Below are 22,998 nucleotides of genomic sequence, written 5' to 3'. Positions count from 1 at the left end.
CTTAACAATATCAGAAAACACAATATTGTTCCTATGACATGCTACTGTATGTATTGAAAACTACGTTTCTTTGTAGTATGATTACTAAAATCGAGGGCATGTATATTACACAGACAGTATGTGTAGTCCTTAAAGGAGTTGTTGACTACTTGGACAAGCCCTTCTCATTTCCCATGTTTGGCCCCATTAAACTAATATCTGCCAATGTTCCAAAAGAATTTCTGCAGTACTCAAGGTTTCTAAGAGCACAGTGGTCTCCATAATCCTTAAATGGAAGAAGTTTGGGACCACCAGAAGTCTTCCTAGATCTGGCCGTCCAGCCAAACTGAGCAATCGTGGGAGAAGAGTCTTGTTGAGAAAGGTAATGACGAACCCCAAGATCACTGTGGCTGAGCTCCACAGGTAGAGTAAGGAGATGGGAGAAAGTTCCACAAAGTCAACTATCACTGCAGCCTTCCACCAGTCGGGCCTTATTGCAGAGTGGCCCGATGAAAGCCTCTCTTCAGTGCCAGAAATATGAAAGCCCGCATAGAGTTGGCTAAAAAAACACATGAAGGACTCCCAGACTATGAGAAATAAGATTTTCTGGTCTGATGAGACGAAGATAGAACATTTTGGTGATAATTCTAAGTGGTATGTTCGGAGAAAACCCGTCACTGCTCATCACCTGCCCAATACAATCTCAACAGTGAAACATGGTGGTGGCAACATCATGCTATGGGGGTGTTTTTCAGCTGCAGGGACAGGACGAATTGGTTTCAATTGAAGGAAAAATTAATGCGGCCAAGCACAGAGATATCCTGGATGAAAACATCTTCCAGAGTGCTCTGGACCTCAGACTTGGCTGAAGGTTCACCTTCCAACAAAACAATGACCCTAAGCACACAGCTAAAGTAACAAAGGAGTGGCTTCAGAACAACTCTGTGACCATTCTTGACGGGCCCAGCCAGAGCCCTGACCTGAACCCAATTGAGCATCTCTGGAGAGACCTGAAAATTGCTGTCCACCAACGTTCACCATCCAACCTGAGGGAACTGGAGAGGATCTGCAAGGACGAATGGCAGAGGATCCCCAAACCCAGGTGTGAAAAACTTGTTGCATCATTCCCAAGAAGACTCATGGCTGTACTAGCTCAAAGGGGTGCTTCTACTCAATACTGAGCAAAGGGTTTGAATACTTATTACCATGTGATATTTCAGCTTTTCTTTTTTAATAAATTTGCAAAAAATTGTTTCATGGCTGCAATGAAACAAAGAGTGAAAAATTTAAAGTGGTCTGAATACTTTCCGTACCCACTGTATTTATTTCACACATTATCCACCTCTTCCGACAAGCCTATAACCTGCAGTGATCCTCAGTCTACAGTACTGAACCGCCGCAGGACCAGCTCTACCCTCTCCTAGTGTATCCTCACCCATCCCCTGTAGACTGTGAGCCCTTGCGGGCAGGGTCCTCGCTCCTTCTGTACTTATGTGTATCTTGTATTGCTCATGCTTATTGTACTTGTCTATATTTGCCCCTTTTCACATATAAAGCGCCATGGAATAAATGGCGCTATAAAAATGTATAATAATAATAATTTCATCTCCTCCTCTCAATTAAGACATAAAATACCTTTTAGTGTCTTTTCAATATTTATATATTACCGTACTGTATATACTCGAATATAAGTCGAGATTTTCAGCCCAAAAAATTGGGCTGAAAGTCTCCCTTTCGTCTTATATTCGAGTCATATACAAAGGGGGTCAGAGGGGGGGCGGGGGTGTCAGGTCATACTTACCCGTCCTGACGCTGTGTCTTGAGCCCCCAGCTTCTCCCCGTGCTCTCTCTTCCTGCCTTCAGCGGTCATGTGGTGCCGCTCATTAAAACTCATGAATATGCGCATATTCATGAGTTTTAATGAGCGGTACCACATGACCGCTGAAGGCAGGAAGAGAGAGCGCGGAGAAGCTGGGGGCTCAAGAGACAGCGTCAGGACGGGTAAGTACAGCGATACTCACCTGTCCTGCGTCCATGGCTGCTTGCTGCTGTCTGTCATCGGTCAGTGACTTCAGACAGCAGAGGGCGCGGTGACGTGGTTAGGGAGCGCCGCGCCCCCTGCAGTCTGAACGTCACTGACTAATGACGTGGCAGATAGCGATGAGCAGCCATGGACGCAGGACAGGTGAGAATCTGACACCCAGCGACGGAGAGGTGAGTATGTCATTTTTTTTATTTTTACATGCAGCAGCAGCATGGGGGCAGCATATGAGGGAACAATCTATGGAGCTATTTATGGGGGCAGCATATGAGGGAACAATCTATGGAGCTATTTATGGGAGCAGCATATGAGGGAACAATCTATGGAGCTATTTATGGGGGCAGCATATGAGGGAACAATCTATGGAGCTTCTTGTGGGGGCAGCATATGGGGGAACAATCTATGGAGCTTCTTGTGGGGGCAGCATATGGGGGAACAATTTATGGAGCTTCTTATAGGGGCAGCATATGGGGGAATAATCTATGGAGCTTCTTCTGAGGACACCATATGGGGGAATAATCTATGGAGCATTTCCCACCCTAGACTTATACTTGAGTCAATAAGTTCTCCCAGTTTTTTGTGGCAAAATTAGGGGGGTCGACTTATACTCGGATCGACTTATACTCGAGTATATACGGTAAGTTTTTTTTATATATATCTGATCTCCCATGTAACAGGAGCTGGTATATTAGCCCCAGTAAGTTGGCAAATTCAGCCTCCTGGCTGCACATCAGAGCTGATCTGGGCTGGTAGAACTGAGCAGCTCCTGCTCCCTCCTAACATCCGGCAATTACATGATTGTTGGGTCCGGAGGAGGAAGCACTGTTAGTCGTTCCTATATGTTACACACAGCAGTTGTTAACGGGAATCTGTCACCAGGTTTTTGCTACCTCATCTGAGAGCAGCATACTGTAGAGAAGTTGACCCCAACTCCAGTGATGTAACTTAGTGTCACGGCCACGCGCGACTGGACACAGCGCCTCCAGCAGGGTGGATTTAGATGACACGCGTGACCCTGGATACACTGCCTCCAATTGGGCAAATTTAAATAATAAAACGTGCAGCTGGATACGCCGCCTCCAACAGGCAAATTTCAGAAATACACGTATGTCTGGAAACCCCGCCTCCAGTAAGGCGAATTTAAACAATAAAATGGAAAACCTGGGTAACAATAACAATGGTGGCCCTGCGATAGGGAACGGGGACGTGGAGACCTCCTGCACTCCCCCGAGTCAGCGCCTCCACACTCCCAACGTTCCCTAGGCCGGTTCCGCACCAGGCGACGATCAGGAACCTAAAAACCCCGACTCGCCCTGCACCTAAACCCTCACTAGTGAAGTGGACGGTGCAGAAACTAATCCCACCACTGCAACACACATAAGGAAAAGAGACAAAACAGGGGAACACCACTTAGCTTTGCTCTGCTGCTTACGCTCCCAGCAACAGAGCCCACCACCTGCGTGCATCTTTTCCTCCGACCGGATCCAACACCATAGTGCAGCCTTGGTGAAAACAGAGTCCACCACCTGCGTGTAGCTGTCCAGAAACAGAGTCCAGCATATGAGTCCAGCTTTCCAGAAAAAGAGTCCAGCATCTTGAGTCCAGCTTTCCAGCAACTGAGTCCAGCATCATGAGTGCAGCTCTACACCATAGCTGCCACTCCACCAAGCCATGCAAGAACTCCTTGCTGACACCATAGCTGCAACTCCACCAAGCCATGCTAGCCCTCCTCGCAGACACCATAGCTGCCACTCCAGGACTCTCACTGAGCTGCCCGGGACTCTCCTTCAGCTCAATCCTTCACCCAGGCTTGCTTGTAACTGAGGACTATCACCACCAGTGATTACCACACCTGACACTCTTTTATAGAGCAATCACACCTGTTTTATAATTACGTGCACAAAACTAAAGTAACCAAGAGCAATGAACCTCACCATGACCGGGGGGCAAATTTAGAACAAAAGACACCACAGTGCAATAATCCTAATGGCCACCGGGGGGAAACTAGAACTGAAACACACAGCCAAAGGAAAAAAAAGGTTACTTGTGCATTTTCTCTGTCATATCCAACCTGGATCATGACACTTAGTTTATTTGGGTGTAGCAGTTGTGATACAATCATAGTTTTTAGATGTAGCACATAGCATAGCTCAGAACGCTAACCGCACTCACATCCCTGATTAGCAGCTGTGTATATTGACAGTAAACTGCTAATCAGTGCTGGGGACATAGTTGGACCAGGATGCACACAGGAGCCAGTCTGGCAGTGATAATCTCCTGCTAATAATATATTAACAGCACAGAGCTTAATAAGTGACACATCGCTGAACGCAATGTCCCAGACCCTACTTATTGCTGTCCTCAGATTACATAGCGAAAACATGCTGCCAGATTCCATTTCACTGTTGTGTATATGTAAGGGGAAGCCAGGACTGTAGTCATGGCCAGAGACACTGCAGCATCTGTGTCCCAATCTTCCCTCACAGAAAACTGTATTCCACTTCTCAGCGTACCTGTGTCTCCAGTTTCAGGTCCCCCTGGGCACTTCCAAGGAGGTAACGGCCCCTCTTCCAGGTGAGCCCTAGTAATGGAGACACATTCCAGGATAACTTGAACATTCTCTTTACTCAGAACTTCACACGTTACATCCACAGTTGACACTTCATGAAATTCACTTGTTTCCTCATCTTTCCCTACTTCGCTGACAATTCTGTGTGGCACATGTCCAGACCAGACCATCTTTGACTACTCCCCAGATCCTTCATGGCCTAACCTCGCCATGATAACAATTCCTTCTGCCTGTTTCGCCCCAGACTCGAAATCATCAGCCACCTGGCTTGGTTGCCTCTGGAAAAGCATCCAGCCCCTTTGAAGTTACAACTTCCTTCAGTTCCTCAATCCAACCGACTCCCATCCTAAAGGTGTCCACCCAGGCTATGAGTCGTGGACACTTCGGGCACGCTGGCCCCGTCTGACTTAACTTCCTAAAAACTCCTGTCTTACCACCTGGCAGCCCCTCCTATTTTAACCCCCTACAAACTAGCTATGACCTATTCTAACTGTGCACACTAGTATGCCCCCATCTAGTGGTCCCCAAAGAAACTACACTTACCCTTAGCTATGAGAATTATAATACTAAGGTGCGCCCCTTTAATGTCCGAAGGGTGCACTTTACTTTCCCCATCTTACACTTTATTATATTACAGGCACATAACGCATATACAACATTGTACATAAAATGGTAACACTGAAAAGAGTGTGGCAGTACCATTGACTATGCGGGGTAATACATATTTTACATGTAGCAGTACCACCGAATATTAACTACGACATTACAGTAACTTACATATGTACACAGTTACACATTAAGAACCATTAGGGGAGCAGAGCAAGGCGGTAATCCCATGTCTCCCCCTTACATATATATTGAGTGGAAAGACAGATGGCAATAAACCATTTCTGCCTTCTCTTTTGCGAATCAGTGTGTGTCTGACTTCAGGCTCCTTGCTCCTGCAGCTGCATGATCTGGTGCAGCTGCCATACCATGCAGTAATGTTTTAAAACATCATTACAGAGTAAAATGCAGACCACCCTGACATTTTAAATCTATGCGAGGTCCACAGTTAGTTAATTTTATAAATATTTGAACTGGAAATCTGTAAATGTATATATTTGGCATTGAATTTATTTGTTCTTTAAAAAACATATAAAGAATAGCGTTGGTCAGAAAAGAAAATGAAGACAAGACCTGAATGCAATTATTGGAGAAAAAGAGAAAGAATGTCTACTATTTAGTTATAATCTACTTTTCTAGTAGATTAGCCTAGAAGACTCATACATACACGGGGCTGCATTGATTGCTTTAGGAAATTTTGCAAAAATTTCCATACCCTGCCTTTTTGGTTTGTTTTTTTTTCCTCTCTTTCTGTCTTTTCTTCTCTTATTGCTTCAGTAACTATGTGAATCAGCGATGTACCATTTAATGCTTTACCATGCAAAATATTTTTATTCTAATAAAAACTAAGTTTATAAAATAAAATATTCAGACACTGAATACAACAAGACACAAGATGAACATGAAGAATATTTAGACCTCGGCGGTTCTCCTTATATTTGTTTTTTAGTAAATGTAAACCTTATGAAATAGCAATTCTGGAGCATTTTTTCTCATCCATTGTGCTGTTTCTATGTTATTCCTCTTGGGTGTTACCAGTTTGGCGCATGTCCCTACATACCATATATTGTCCAATCAGTGTTGACAGAGCTTGAGTAGAAACACACCCTTTAAAGGGAATCTGTCACCCCTTTTTTGAGATATCATACAATGATATAATTCAATTTTGTGTCACATAAGGATTCTTTTAGTACTTTTGCTTCCCCCTGACAACGCACCTTTCATGCATAAATACCTTTTCTATATCGGTTCAGATGTATGTAAACTGCCACGGTCCGGTCCGATGGGCGGGGCTTATTCAACTGCTCCCCCCTCCCTGTCTTGCTCTACACAAGAAGAAATGCGTAGAGCAAGACAGGAAGGGGAGGAGCAGTTGAATAAGCCCCGCCCATCGGACCGGACCGTGGCAGTTTACATACATCTGAACCGATATAGAAAAGGTACTTATGCATGAAAGGTGCGGGGTCAGGGGGAAGCAAAAGTACTAAGAGAATCCTTATGTGACACACAATTGAATGATATCATTATATGATATCTCAAAAAGGGTGACAGATTCCCTTTAACAGGGGAATGGCAACACCTAGCTGTCACAGTTGTCAGTTGCAATAATAGACAACCAGCACAATGCACATTTCTAAGGCCTGTTTCACACTTCCGTTTTTGACCATCAGTCAAAATCCGCCGGTTTTTGAAAAAAACGGATCCACCATTTTTTTTGGCGGATCCGTTTTTTTCCCCATTGAGTTGCATTACCGGCGGATCTTGACGGATGGCCATCCGTTGGATCCGTTTTTTTGCAGATCCGCCAATTTTTTTGCATCCGCCGGCATGCCTGGACGGACCCTGCAACGTTTTTTTTGTTGTAGGATCCGCATTTTACAGTGCGCATGCCTGGAGAAAGGAAGTCAGCCGGAAATTTAACCCTGAAATCCTTTCTGGCGGACGATAAAAATTCTCTCTCTCTCTCCTCTCTCTCTCTCTCTTTTCCCGGGCAGCGGTTTCTTTAAAATTCTTCATTCGGCAGATCTGTCAAAAAAACGGATCCTGTGGCATCCGTTCACATCAGTTAAGAACGGATCCGCTTTTCCGCCTTTTTGGCGGATTTTAACTGACACAAAAAACTTGAAGTGTGAAACAGGCCTTAGAAAAGACTTTTCAGAATTATTATACAGAAATCGTAAAACAGATATTTCAGAATAGCTGACATTCCCTTTAAAGAGATTTTCTAACTATATTTATTTTTTGGATGAAATTGTAGAGATTTGACTTAAACTTACCGGCTGCAGAGCCATATGGAGATGGTAAGAATCCAGGGCCACGTCCCTGTGTGACTGTCCCAGGCCATCCTCTGACCTTTCATTGGACAGCTGTGTCAGACAGTGAGGCTCTTTCTTCATCTCCTGGCCCAGAGGCTCCCTCTTCTCCAGTCTTACTGAGCCTATAAAAGACAGACCAATGTTAGTATGGTAGTAATGTAACATGTTTAGATACAATCTTACAAATTGCAAGTAAACAAAAAAAGTACTCAAAACTGGCACAGGATTCTACTATAGGATGATGAACTGTACAGTTCTAGAAAATGAATTAGAATAATAGAATGTTAGAGTTGGAAGACACCTCCAGTGTCATGGTGTCCAACTCCCTGTTCAATGCAGGATTCACTAAACCATCTCAGATAGATGTCTGTCCAGCCTCTCTTTGAAGACTTCCATTGAAGGAGAACTCCCCACCTCTCGTGGCAGCCTATTCCACTCATTGATTACCCTGTCAAAAAGTTTTTTCTAATTTGTAATCTGTATCTTCTCTCTTTCAGTTTCATTTCATTGCTTCATGTTTTTAGGGATAAATCTAAAGCCCTATAGCTAGTCAAAGAGGTGATCTCACGAGTAGATTTTTGTGGCATGGTCAGCTTAGCAGCTCACACTCATAAAGAAACAATTACGGCTTGATATATCCCGCTGCTCTCCACATTTATTGACTTTTCTAAAAATTAGAAAATATTAAGTTCAACATATTTACCTTGCTGAAAATTGAAGTATAAACTGCAAAGATTCCCTGTTTCTTGTAGGCATTAGGCTTTGGGTAGCGTTCACACAGGCAATGCAGTTTTTGTCCAAACACATGCAGTTTTTATTGATTTCCACAGGTTGCACAGCACCAAAATAAATTCATAAGCATAAATCTCAAGCCTTGTCTAACTAAACAGAACAGACCCTGGCTTCTCGTACCCAGCTGAGCTAGCTACAAATTGGTCAAACAAAACAGCTATTGTCCATAGAAACCACTGATACATGTGGTTCTCTGCACATGGCCTGTGCAGTCTCTTCTTAGAGAGGAATTCTGTCCTGTCTCTCTTTCCGGCTCCAAGACACATCCAGTCTGGTCAGCTTCCCTGAGCTGACTGCCTAAGGGTGCTTTTACATTGTGTTTGTGGGTCCCATCAAGGGCATACATCCAACAGTCTACTACATCTGAGTGTCCGCTTCCTGTAGGAGTACACTCCCGAAAAATGGTGAATGTCAGAGAGCACTTTCGCTGTGCCGTCATCATTACAGTCTATGGCCCCTCCGAACATCGTTTTGTGGGGGGTTTCAGACATATGCCCTGATTGGACCAACAAACGCAATGTGAAAGCACCTTGAGGAACACAGCTAGCCTGGTTATGTGCAGGGCTAGACATGTGATTTAATCAGAGCCTGTAGTGCTAGGATTTAACCCTAGCTTACCTGGCTTTCTGACAACACATAATACACTATTATGGATTAAAGGGAATATCTCAGAAGGTTTTACTGCAGTGAAAGATGTGATTCTATCATAACTGCTGCAGCCAGTAAACTAAGTGATACATTGCTGGAATGAGGGTTTCTGTCCCTACATCATGCTGATTTCAGATTACATAGCAAAAACCTGCTGCCAGTTTCAATTTAAATATATTTCTACTACTGTACTACTGAGAAATAATTCTCCTAGATTAATACTTGTATTAAGAATGCCACAAAATAATTACACATACAAATAATATGGCTATATCACAAATGTCGGAAGAGTTGTGGGTTCCACCTCTTGGAAAACTTCCATGGGATCTTCTGAAAAAAACAAGCTTGCTTGCTTGGCTAACGCTCTTAGAAGTTAATGTAGACAGTCAAGCACAGTCACCTTTCTCTTCATTTTCCAACTTGATACAATGAGCAGAAGCAGCCTCACCAGGCAAGAGGTTGTGGTGCCTCAATTATAGAGATAGTTGCGGGTCCCAGAGGTAGAATGTACATTATCAGATATTTATATCATATACTGTGAATATGTAAAAAATGTCTATTACCAGACATTTATTACTCCAATAACCTCCTATTGCAATTGTTCCTTTAACCCCATGTTGGCGTATTATTATTTTTATTATTTATTTATATAGCACCATTGCCCATTGCATAGCACCCCTATTCCTCCAAGCTACTGGAACAACACGTCTACCTTGAACTGTCCTCCCATCTCTCTTCTTGCTCCCTCTTCGACCGCTTACAATCTGGATTCCGGTCACACCTCTCCACTGAAACTGCCCTTACTAAGGTCACCAATGACCTCTTAACCGCCAAGAGCAAGCAACACTACTCTGTCCTCCTCCTCCTGGACCTGTCGGCTGCCTTTGACACAGTGGACCATTCCCTATTATTACAGACCCTCTTATCCCTTGGCATCACAGACTTGGCCCTATCCTGGATCTCATCATACCTAACAGACCGGACATTCAGCGTCTCTCACTCGCACACCACCTCCTCACCGCGCCCCCTATCTGTCGGAGTCCCACAAGGTTCAGTCCTAGGACCCCTGCTCTTCTCCATTTACACCTTTGGCCTGGGACAGCTCATAGAATCTCATGGCTTTCAGTATCATCTCTATGCTGATGACACACAGATCTACATCTCTGGACCAGATATCACCTCCCTACTAACCAGAATCCCTCAATGTCTGTCCACTATTTCATCCTTCTTCTCCGCTAGATTTCTGAAACTTAACATGGACAAAACAGAATTCATCATCTTTCCCCCATCTCATGTGACCCCCCCAACAAACCTATCCATTACAGTAAATGGCTGCCCACTCTCCCCAGTCCCACAAGCTCGCTGCCTCGGGGTAATCCTTGACGCTGATCTCTCCTTCAAACCACATATCCAAGCCCTTTCCACTTCCTGCCGACTTCAACTCAAAAATATTTCACGAATCCGTTCATTCCTCATCCAAAAATCTGCAAAAACCCTAGTCCATGCCCTCATTATCTCTTGCCTTGACTACTGCAACCTCCTGCTCTGTGGTCTCCCCTCGAGCACTCTCGCACCCCTCCAATCTATTCTAAACTCTGCTGCCCGACTAATCCACCTGTCCCCCCGCTATTCCCCAGCTTCTCCGCTCTGTCAATCCCTTCACTGGCTCCCCATTGCCCAGAGACTCCAGTACAAAACCCTAACCATGACATACAAAGCCATCCACAACCTGTCTCCTCCATACATCTGTGACCTCGTCTCCCGGTACTTTCCTGCATGCAACCTCCGATCCTCACAAGATCTCCTTCTCTACTCCCCTCTTATCTCCTCTTCCCACAATCGCATACAAAATTTCTCTCGCGCATCACCCCTACTCTGGAACGCTCTACCACAACATATCAGACTCTCACCTACCATCGAAACCTTCAAAAAGAGCCTGAAGACCCACCTCTTCCAACAAGCCTATAACTTGCAGTAACCACCGATCGACCAAACCGCTGCATGACCAGCTCTACCCTCGCCTACTGTATTTTCACCCATCCCTTGTAGATTGTGAGCCTTCGCGGGTAGGGTCCTCTCTCCTCCTGTACCAGTTATGACTTGTATTGTTTAACATTATTGTACTTGTTTTTATGTATACCCCTCCTTACATGTAAAGCGCCATGGAATAAATGGCGCTATAACAATAAATAATAATAATAATAATTCCATGGTGCTGTACATGAGAAGGGGTTACATACAAATTACAGGTATCACTTACAGTAAACAAACTAACAATGACAGACTGATACAGAGGGGAGAGAGGACACTGCCCTTTCAGGCTTACATGCTACAGGATGGTGTGGAAGGAGACAGTAGGTTGGTGGGTTGCAGCAGTTCCAGTGTTGGTTGAGGTGATATTACCGGTAGTGGTGAGAGAGAAGGAGGTAGCGGGGTTATTGCAGGCTGTAGGCTTTCTTGAAGAGGTGGGTTTTCAGGTTCCGTCTGAAGGATCCAAATGTGGTTGATAGTCGGACTTTTTGGGGCAAAGAATTCCAGAGAATAGGGGCTATTCGGGAAAAGTCTTGGAGGCGGTTGGGTGAGGAGCGAATAAGTGTGGAGGAGAGAAGGAGGTCTTGGGAGGACCGGAGATTACGTGAGGGAAGGTATCGGGAGATTAGTTCAGAGACATATAGGGGAGACAGGTTATAGATAGCCTTGTAGGTCAGTATTAGTAATTTGAACTGGATACGCTGAGGGAATGGGAGCGAATAAAGAGATTTGCAGAGGGGAGAAGTGGAGGAGTAGCAAGGAGAGAGATGAATTAGTCGGGCAGCAGAGTTAAGGATGGACTGGAGAGGTGCGAGGGTGTTAGCAGGGAGACCACAGAAAAGGATGTTGCAGTAGTCGAGGCGGGAGATGATGAGGGCATACACAAGCATCTTAGTAGATTGAGGGTTGAGGAAAGGATGGATTCTGGAAATATTTTTGAGCTGGAGGCGACAGGAGGTAGAAAGAGCTTGGATGTGCGGTTTGAAGGACAGGGCAGAGTCAAGGGTTACTCAGAGGCAGCGGACTTCTGGTCCCCCTCACGCCCTCCTCACGACCCCCCTGAGGAAGGAACTTCTGTCCGAAACGCGCGTCGAGGCCAGCGGCATGGGTATATAGCGCCCCCCTCCCTATCCTGGTATGTGTCTACCTATTTGATTATGCTCATTTGGTTGTGATATGATGTATACTATCAATCTCTATTGGTCAGCTTGGGACTTTTCCCTATACTCTGCATAATAAGCTGCTCACCTAATCATGTTATCACCTTATGTATATAATCTTAACCATTTATATACCTTGGTATAAAGTAGATCTATACTCATTTGGGGTTATTTTTGGGCTCTGTGCACCATTACGCTGCTGCTTGTCTACATGTCACCTTTTAAGCTACATTGTCTATCTTGCATGGTTCATTAATAAACTTTTGGTAATTTTACCATTTGACTACTTGGACTTTTTTTGCACTGTTGGTCCTCTCTGGTCTGTACCTTTATTTCAGTGTGTCCTACACTGTCCTTGCTATGAGCTGATGTGTTTACTCTTTGAATTCTTTCAAATATGGTGTCATGGTTTTCCAGCTTTTTGTCCAGTCATCTCTATTTATAATTCTGATTGATGCAGTTCAAGCACTCCAAGCAACATTATTTTTTTATGCTTTACAGCTAAAAAAACCCCCAAAACATAAATTAGGTAAAACCCTAAAAATGAAATCCAAGAAATTTTTCTGGAATTGTTGTTTCCATTCCACCCACCATTCTGTTTTTCAAGACCTTATACTGTAAATGAAATCGTGCTGTACAGCATAGAAAGATTCCTTTTAAAATAACTTTTGATGGCATAACAAAATTATCAATAACTCTGGACAAGTCTCAATAAAGCTCTAGGCCCACACTACGTCTAAAGCAGAATCACTATGACCTCAGCTATAACTCCAAAAAGTACAAACACCCTGATCAAACAAGGACAGATAATTGGTACACACTGGTGCCTAATCACTCCTTCAGTATGTACCAAACCTAGTAGGACAAAAACCAAGTGTCATCTCACCCATGTGAGCTTCAAGGGACGTTACATCAAAAGGGGTTTCCTCGGTGGTCTTAACGAGTTGATCCAATCAATCTGCCCTGTTGTGCCTTCTGCATTCGCTCCCGCCCTAACAAGTGTAGCTCTCATGATATATACCCCCGAAAAAATCCCTCCCAACACATTTCTTTTCTCAGTAATGAGATGTCAACAGGGGAATGTACTTGCTAAGGGGAAGATATGAAATAAAAATCATTAGGTCCATAATGCTCACTATTCCATAGAGCAAAAGGGGCCTCAGTGCTTTTAAAGTGCCTAGTGTCCAAGCAAAAAGGAATCCCACAATGGTGGGTATTCATTCAGGTGATGCAGAGTGCTGACATCTCCTTATAGAAAAAGTATATGTAAAAAATGTCTATTATCAGATATTTATTACTCCAATAATCTCCTATTACAATTGCTCCTATAACCCCAGTTAAAGTGCCATAAAAATTCAAGTTGTCCCTTTAAGAGGTATTCTCAAGTTGTCTCTTGAACAGTTCAGAGCAATGCATTCTCCTCAGTTTCCTTACGTAATGGTTTCTGGCATGACAGGCTCTCCTCCTTGTATGACAGCTCTGCTATATAATAGAACTGTAATATTAGTAGAACTAAAAAGCTCAGCACAAGTTCTGCTGTAACACTTTCAGATATCTATGGTTTGTTCTGGAGTGAATGAACTATATAGAGATATATTTTCACATATAGAGATAGTGGGGCATTTGAACTAACCACATGGAGCTAGACAACAAGAATAGAGAACCAAGATCAGCAGACCTGCTCTGAAAGCTGGGGGCTGGTGATTCATAACTGCATCTCTTCAGAAAATGAGAGAGATTGGGGGAGTGAGGTGTGCAGCTAACACTTATGTAGAAATGAATGGGCTAGGGAGAGCTGTCTGGGATGTTAAGAGTTAACGCCTCTCCTGTAATGTAAATCCTCTGCACTCAGCCAGGGTTTGGAGGCTAAGCTCTATGGAGATCGGCTGTACACTCTTTGCAGTAGAATAGCAGCAGATAGAAAAAGCAAGTCAATTGAAAACTTGCTTATCTTCATGTCTCTAGCTTATTAAGGCAATTTAAGAACTTGACCGTACCCTTTAAACAAAAAACTACCACAAAAAATGCTATGTTCACAAACTTATATACTGTATATATATATATATATATATATATATATGTTATGGCTCTTGGAAGATATGGAATAAATAAACTAGGATCGAGTTTAAGAACACGTACTGTGTTTGAAATGTGTTCAGTATTCTTTATGCACCTTCCATATTCCAACTACACCTAACCAGTCTGTCACCACAATGCCAATATTTTTAAATTGATCTAATAAATATATTTTAAATTTTACCCGCTGGAGCTGGATCTTTACTACCACTTCTGCACATTAGTTTATATTGTTGTGCTTCCCATGACCTGTATACAAACCCCTGCTTAAGATATCAACATAGATCAGGAGATGAAGGTCTTTACCATTCTGTGCGCAGAAAAATTATCTTGAGATATTGTGGATTATGTAATCTTTGCAATGCACAGCTAATAAGCGCCTCCTTTCACTGATTACATAAAATGACAATGTTACCTACTATGCACCAAAATATAGTCAGAGATTCTATGTCACAAATGGGCAAACTTTATAATGGACCTAAAAAATGTATGAGAAAACGGTATTTTAGTATATTGTAGAAAAAAAAAGCTTTGATTTTCCTGATGTTAAGAAATTACATTTGATACTTGGTTTGTCTTTCAACAAAATATATATATCAAAATAAGAAGCAAAAAATAGAAAAGCGGAAAGACATTCTGACTTCCCACCATGGTAAAAAGTTAGTTCCGCTTGTAAGGATTAGCACGTATGATTTAGACAAGCTATGATTTTTAACACACCGAATGACGAAAAATAACATACAAGGAAGTTTTCTGAGGATTTAAAGAGATTTCTATTTATTTTCCAAGTCCCCTGATGAATGCATGTTTAACCTTTTAAAATTGCTGGCTGGACACTTTTGATACCTGGAGCTGTATATCTGCTAGCCCTTTGCATTTCTAAACATGACTAAGCAAGCGGATGAATTCTAATGCAGAAAAAAATATGTATGCTGCGAATATCAGCTTACATTTTGCTTATAACACAACAAATACTGCCCAGATACAAGACATTTTTCACATTTTTTACAAAATATTCTGATATATTCATCAAAGGAATACAGAATGTTGACGCTGGAAGTTGAAACCTGAACTATCATTCGGATTACAACAATTGGAATAACCATTTGAAAGTCAATGAGAATAACCATCTGCAGAACAAATTCAGCCTATCCAATATATTTATATACCAATCCCTTAATAGCAACAACCTCACAGCATATTGCATTTAATGAAAGACAACCTTATATTGGCACTGCGAGGCAATCACCACTGATTGTTAAAGTGTAGCTTTATTGCGGTTCCATTACAGAGATTGCAAAGACAAATATTGGCTGACAGCCGTTTCGCTGAGAGTCATGCTTCCTCTGAGCTTCAGGGAGATGTAGCTGCAGCTTATAACTTAATGTTTCAGTGAAAGCAAGGATAAGGCCTCTTTCACACATTAGTTTTTCGCCGTCAGGCGCGATCGGCTATTTTTACGAAAAACGGATCCTGCGAAATGCAATGTCGGATCCGGTTTTTCCCCATTGACTTGCATTAGTGCTGGATTGCGCCGGATGGTCATGCGTTTCGTCCGGTTTTGGCCAGATCCGGCAATGTGTCGCAATCCGGCGTCTGGAAAAAGCGGCAACTGTACGCTTTTTGCCTTCGGCGAAAAAGCCGGACACGCTGGATCCGTCGCTTCCGGCTTTTTCACACAATGAAAGTCTTTGAGCGCCGCAATGTGCCGGATCCGGTGGCCGGATCCGTTTTTTTTAGGTCTGAGCATGCTCAGTAGCCCTGCCCACAGCAAACATATATAAAACCATGACAGTGGGACCCTCAGCCACAGCCAATATGCCAGCCAAGAGAGGAGCCAGCCGCAGGAGAAGCCAGGAGAGTACCGCACCACCAGCACCACCCCAAATGGAGTCAAGGGACCTTGAGGAACAGGGAGAGGGGAATCCAGCAGCAGGCGACAGACGGTAATTATCAAATCCCCCATTCCTCAAAACTAGGGCCATGGAATATCAATATATTCAGTGGCCCTTTGTTTCTCTTTATTCACCAGCAGAAGACGCCCTATAGATGCAGCAGCACCGGCAGCACCAGCAGCATCAGCAGCACCAGCAGCAACAGCAGGAGTTGAGACTGGCCAGCAGGAGGACACCACATCTTCTTCTGAGAGCCCTCCCTCACATCGTCAGCGTTTGAAGGTAAGTTTTTATTTCCAAAATCCATCATCTCTGGAATATATGTCTATTAATTGGCTTTTATTTCAAAACAGGAATCACAAGCTGAAGAGGAGCTCCCAGAAGAAGAAGGAAGGGGTGGACAGATACCTGGAGTGGGCTCGCAATTGGTAAGTTTCCTGCATCAAACGCAGAAACACTACATCACACTACACACAACACATAGAAAACTGTTATGAATGAGTCACCATAGGAGGCAAAAACAGAAATACTAGCTAAGTCCAGAAAACCAGAGAAGTTGGCAGCTATCGGATTGCAGACCCCTGAACCTAACAACAAGAACTAGCAGTAGCCGTGGGGGGTTCCTACGGTGCCCTTGACCCCTCGATCACAGCCGGAGAACTACATAGCCTAAAGACAGAAAGGGAAATCTAAACTGCCGCAGAGCAGACCCCAAAGCAATAGGCAGCCCCCAACATATAATGACGGTGAAGCAAGATGAAAAAACACTCACACAGATAGAAAGATAGGCTGAGCAAATGATGGGGCCCAAGCTAACTAAATAGGACAGAATAGAAAAGCTGCTGTCTGCAATCCGCCAAAACCCTCTCAAAAACAAGAGCCAACAGACTGATAGGGAAAAAAGCCCTGAAGATGCTAGGCTTCAAAAAGACTATATCAGTGCTCAGGTATTATCTGAAGACAGAGCAAAAAGGAATTCAGCTCACCCAGCAGGGAAAGGCAGAAATCCAGAAAAACAAGGCAAAACAAAACCAAAACACAAATGAAAAAAGTAGAGCAGAAAACTTAGCTTTTGAGGAGCAGGAATCAGACTGGTTTCCAAGAATCCCTCAGAGTAATCACCCGCAAGGCAGAAGGGCGTCGGCTGCCTTATATCCAGTCAGCAATCCCAGTCACCCAGTCATCATCATTCTGCTCAGGTGCTTTGTAATCAGCCTCACTACCTTCCTTCACCAGAAGAGGGAGTTCATCAGACCTCAATGGTGAAGGGGAATATGAACTCACAACAGAAAACAATGTAGCGCAGATATCACACAGCAAACACATATGCCTATATCCAACCACATAATTTTTTTGCTTTTCTTTTCTAGTCTTCCCAATCTGGTGCTCGGCCAAGACGTCCTCGCAGTGCCTCCCAGGGTCGTCGGCGACAGCGACGCCGCGGTCACCATTGTGTAAGTAAAATAATTTTGATTTGATTTTTTTGCACTTTTTATTTCATTTCTTTAACTGTGGAGGCTAATTATGTTCATTTTCTCTTTTTCTTTAACAGCCTTCACAGGGTGCTCCCGACTCTGACGGTGAGGATGGAGGGATTGATGTCGACCACCTCATCGATCTTGTTAGAGAAAGGGAGCCGCTTTGGAATAAGGCTGACCGCCGGCATGCTGATCTAATTGTGACCCGACGGCTCTGGGAGGAAATCTGTTCGCTCCTTGTGGACGGCTGGGAGGACCTTGAAGCTCGGGCCCAGATTAAAGAGCGTAAGTATATACAGTTCCCGTTGCTTGATGTCAAGCAGTGTTTCCCGAACTCCAGTCCTCGTGGTACCCACGGGTCATGTTTTCATGATTTCCTTTTGAGCAACACTATGGAAATCCTGAAAACTTGACCCGTTGGGAACCACGAGGACTGGAGTTTGTGAAACACTGATGTTGTATACTAACCACTTTGTGCTTTCTCGTTTCAGGGGAGAGAATTGTGAAGCGGTGGCGGTCTGTGAGGGATCGTTTCAAGAAGGAGTTCAATAAAGAGAGGCGGGCCCCGAGTGGATCTGGAGGACGCAGGAGCAAGTACAAGTACGACTGAGCCCTGTCGTTCCTCCGGGATACAATGGTCACCAGAAGGTAAATATGAAACATCCCATGTATAAAAAAAAGTTTACATGTCTAAATTTTTTTTCAGCCAGGGCCAATGGCATGTCAGTATATTAATTGTATTTTTTTCTCTTTGTTCCACAGCACGGTGACCAGCACTCGGGATCCTGCACGGTTGGACCCTTCTGCAGATATCCCTGAGGAGACCGCCACCGAGGGACACTTCGAGCACCCCGTCACATTTGCACCTTCCCAACCTTCCCTCACATTCGACCCATCTGTCCCATCCACCAGCGCAGGAGCATCGCGGCCGCCTACATTACATGAAGCTGATGGTGAGGAGATCGCTTTCCCTTTACCCCACCCTTCTGCCCCTGCCACCTCTAGTACACCTGCGGGTACTGGGTGGCAGCGGCAGAGGGGTCAGGAAAAGAGCTATGCCCCAGAGTTCTTGCATCTGAATGCATCTTTCCAGAACTGTCTCAAAGTCTTGTCAGAGCAAATCTCCACAGGCTTTCAGCTGATCAACTCCAGCATTCTGGAGTTGAAGACACTTCTGCAAACAATGCATTCAGAAGCAAGATCTTCTCCAAACCACACCTTTTTCACGTCTGTTGTGGAGCGCATGGCAACACTATCTCCTACCCAGCAGATGCATGTAATGCATTCGTGCCACGGTGCTCTACAGCTGGTTACCTCCCAACCTACACCTCCAACCACAGTAGTTCCTCCACCTGCACCCCCTCCAGCCACTGCCCCTCCTCCCCCTCCTATTCCATACCAGCAACCTCCCCAGTACCAGCAACCTCCCCAGTACCAGCAATCTCCCCAGTACCAGCAACCTCCCCAGTACCAGCAACCTCCCCACTTCCAGCAACCTGCCCCGTACCAACCTCCTTCCCCGTACCACACTCCTTCCCCGTACCACTTCTCAACCACATCATCTGCTACTACAGTCCCTGCCCAACCCTCCTCTCCACCACCCACCACCTGTTCTGCCACCCACATATCCACCCATTCTCTTGCTTTTTCCACCCCTTCACCTCTAACTGTTCCTTCCCCACCACGATCCCAGTCCTCTCTCCACACTCCCAGTGTCAAAGTGTCCCGCAGCCCCTCCAGCAGTATTTCCTCCGCACACTACACTAATTTATGAATGTGTGTATGCAAATAAAAAAGAATAACTTTTTGGGCAACTAACAGTTTATTAAAAACAAAAATTTTTCAATAAAAGTTAAATTATTGGTTTACACTGGCTGTCTGTCTTTTATTTCTGCGGCGAACTATTGTATTAAAAAAGGTTAAGTACAGGGTAGACAAAAGATAAAAAGGTATACAAAACCTGGTACATAACTGTGGGTAAAAGGTAAATAAATTTTACGTTTTGGCCACAGTTGTGTTCCTGGTTGTGTTTTAGACAAAGTATTTCACCTTTTACCAAAAGTTGTGAATCTTGTTGGGAATTTCACAACTTTTGTTAAAAGGTGAAAGACTATGCCTAAAACACAACCAGGTACACAACTGTGGTTAAAAGGTAAAAATAGTTAAACCACAACAAGATAGACGACAAGATAGCCAACTTTGTTGGTACAGAAGGTACACAACTTTGGTTAAGGGCAGAAATTTATCAAATTCTGTCATCCTGCCAGTCTATTCTGCCTTGAGGTGACATAAAGTATTGTGCAAAATTGTCCCTCATTCGTGACTCCGAACTTCTATTGGTAAGGTTCTGGCAATCTTGCAAGCTTGTTTCTTCAGAGGTGTCCTCAATGGAAATGGGTTCCTTGCACATAACAAAATTGTGGAGTACTACGCAAGCTTTGATCACCTCGTCCACAGTTTCTGTCTTGATGTTGATCGCAGTCAATAGGACACGCCATTTGGCTGTCAGAATACCAAAGGAGCATTCCACCATTCTTCTTGCTCTTGTTAGGTGGTAATTAAAAATGCGTTTTGTTGTTGTCAATCCTCTGCTACAGTACGGTTTTAAAAGGTGTTCTGACAGTTGGAATGCTTCATCCCCTACACAGACAAAAGGCATAGGTGGACCAGATGTTTGCGGTAGCAGTCTAGGGGATGGGAACTGGAAGGTGTTTCCATACAGTTTACTCCCCATGGCAGACAGTTTGAAAACTTGACAGTCATTGGAGCAGCCATAGGCCCAATATCAACAGCAATAAATTTGTATTCCGTGTCAGCGATGGCCATGAGGACAATGGAAAAATATTTCTTGTAATTGAAATATTCCGATCCCGATCCTGCTGGCTTTACAATGCGGATATGTTTCCCGTCCACAGCACCCAAGCAGTTCGGGAACTGACATATCTGTAGAAACTTTTCAGCAATTTCTATCCACCTCTCTGTTGTGGGCTCTGGTAAAAACTCTTCAACTAAGGAGTCCCACAGTGCACGGCATGTGTACTTGACGATTCCAGATATGGGGGAAATCCCAAGTCTGTACTGGAAATGCAGTGAAGAAAGGGATTCCCCAGTTGCAAGAAATCTGTGGGTAATTTAAAAAAAAAAAATAGTTTAAAATCACAGCATTACATACCAAAACTCAGCTAGAACACTTGGAGATACAAACTACCACCAACAAGATTGCAGTGAAAGTGTGCTCTGATGCGAGCATATCCAATAAATGTGGCTTACCTTAAAGTCACCATCAGACGCTCTGCGGGTGAAACGGAAAAGGGCAATAGGTGTCCGCTTTTCTTATGAGGTGTTCAATGCGCTCCACCAAGTAATCAAAATTCTCCATTTTCATGCGAACATATGCAAAAAAGTGTAGAATAGACCCCACACGTCATTCTCTTGGCTGTGATGAGGTGGATCCACAAATGGCGTCGCTGATGCCTGATGCGCTGCTGTCTCGCTCTCACCTTCTCCAGAGCAATCACCCTCAAACGGTTCGCCTCCGCTGTAAAATCCACCACATTCTTCAATATATTTGCAATCACAACATCCATCTTCGCCAGTCACTTGCTCTTCTCTCCAACCTGCAGTTTCTCCTCTACAACCTGTTAAAGATGGGCTGTAGGAACACGGTATATATAGATTTCAGCAGCCAATCCCGTTTCGAAGCCTCCAAGGGGAGTTTTTAAAAACCGGATCCGACGTAATCCGGCAGAAAACGGATGGAAAAACGGATGCAACGGATGAGACGGATCCGGTTTTTGGTCTGATGACCAAAATGGATCCGGCAGTTTTCCATAACATTTGCCGGATCTGGCGCTCCGGCGCGATGCCGGATTGCGCCTGATGGCGAAAAACTGATGTGTGAAAGTAGCCTTAGGAGCAGAAGAGGAGACGTCTGTTTTAGTTAATGTTTCATTTCAGGGTCATCTTCCATGCTGGTTCATTCTTCCATTTATGGTTCCACTAATAAAAACTACATATCCATGATTCCTTTTTGCTTAAAGATAATACAGTCTTATCACATTGCTCTTGTTCCAATGTAATGACAGTCTGGGTCAGAGGAGTCTGGGATGATATCTTTAGCTGCATGGAGACATATACAGGAGTTTGAAAGCTGCCAGGAAGGATTGGATAGGCAAGAAACAGATGATCAAATATTTTGAATTTTAAATTTCACAGGTTTGGAAATGTTTTCCCAAATATTTGATACATGGTGAATAAATTTGCAATGAATTTACCTAAAATGATTTATGTAACACTCTGAGGTCATCTAGGACTGTATTAAACACCTTTAAATCTCTAACACAAACACAGCCTTAGTAATCTCAAAGTGACCTAACCATAGAAATGGATGGTAACCAGCAGTAACCAACAGCCAGTTTAACAACACAGTGCACTGATAGATGAATAGTACCCAAATTATCCTTTTTAGTCATTTGTGATCAGGTATACTGTTCTTTGCAGAGCACTGATTCAAACTGTTGGTGTTGCTGTAAGAGGTAACATCATTCCACTATAACTGAGAAGACTGTGGTGTCAAACATTCCATATGTTGCCAGGGGTAAAACAATTTCGACTTGTGTTTGGAAGTACTACTTCCCAAAAATTGCAAAGTAGGTACCCAAGTAAAACGAAAGCACCTTAAACAGGATGGTGCATTTGTATGGTGTGTACAGATGTAAAATTTGACTAGCAAAACACTGTCAAAAACAAAAATTGCTTGCGACAGGCACGCCTTGAGAGGTAGACAGTCACCGTTAAATGTCTTGATTTAAAGGAATTTTCCATTTCAAAATCAACCCCTCGTCACAGAAATGATTGCACAAGAAATGCAAAACCTCAGTACAGTCATTTGTGACTGACATTAATTTCAGATTTTATTTTGTTGCAAAAACTATTGTTTTTTCTTTCTTCTGCTAAAAAGCTAAAATCTGGAGTACCACTTAAAGGCTCCTAGGCATTATTGCAAAAAAGGGCAGCCACGCAACACGTGCCATTTAAAACGTCTTCCTAAGCAACAGAGGATCAGTCATCAGAGCCTGGATATAACTACTGTACACTCTATACGACCTCTGTTGCTAAGCCTATGCTGCAGGTTGGGCTTGTACTTTGTCCACAGTGGAAACCACCTATAGTAATACCTAGACTACATTTAAATGAGCAGGAAAAGTCTGCAGCAAATACTGGAATGACGTTGCAACAGACCGAAGAATGTGCAGATTTTTAAATTTCCAGCAATTTCTCCAGTTTGTACAGATCCTTGTGAATTGATGTTGAATTGTAAGAATGGTGATTCTCTATACTGTTGCTCAACTGATTGCAGTATTGCATATATCCATACATTCATATTGTAATTTCATTTCAGAGCAGCT

At 43.6% G+C, this 22,998-nt stretch overlaps 1 protein-coding gene across 4 annotated transcripts in view; it reads right to left on the bottom strand.

Moving 5' to 3' along the window:
• The window catches only part of WNT10B (Wnt family member 10B), a 96,827-nt gene that overhangs the window by 57,050 nt on the left and 16,779 nt on the right, over positions 1-22,998 (bottom strand). For all 4 annotated transcript variants that reach the window (XM_073563451.1, XM_073563454.1, XM_073563450.1 and 1 more), the window contains one exon: positions 7,472-7,632. In XM_073563451.1, coding sequence (XP_073419552.1) covers positions 7,472-7,554 — 83 coding nt within the window. In that variant the 5' untranslated portion in view covers positions 7,555-7,632. The remainder of the gene's footprint in view (positions 1-7,471; positions 7,633-22,998) is intronic.

The sequence above is a fragment of the Dendrobates tinctorius genome, unplaced genomic scaffold (genome assembly GCF_039654945.1).
Source record: "Dendrobates tinctorius isolate UK_male_01 unplaced genomic scaffold, ASM3965494v1 ptg000388l, whole genome shotgun sequence".
NCBI lineage: Eukaryota > Metazoa > Chordata > Amphibia > Anura > Dendrobatidae > Dendrobates > Dendrobates tinctorius.
The sequence above is the reverse complement of the archived record's forward strand: the minus strand, read 5'-3'. Positions and strand labels throughout refer to the sequence as shown.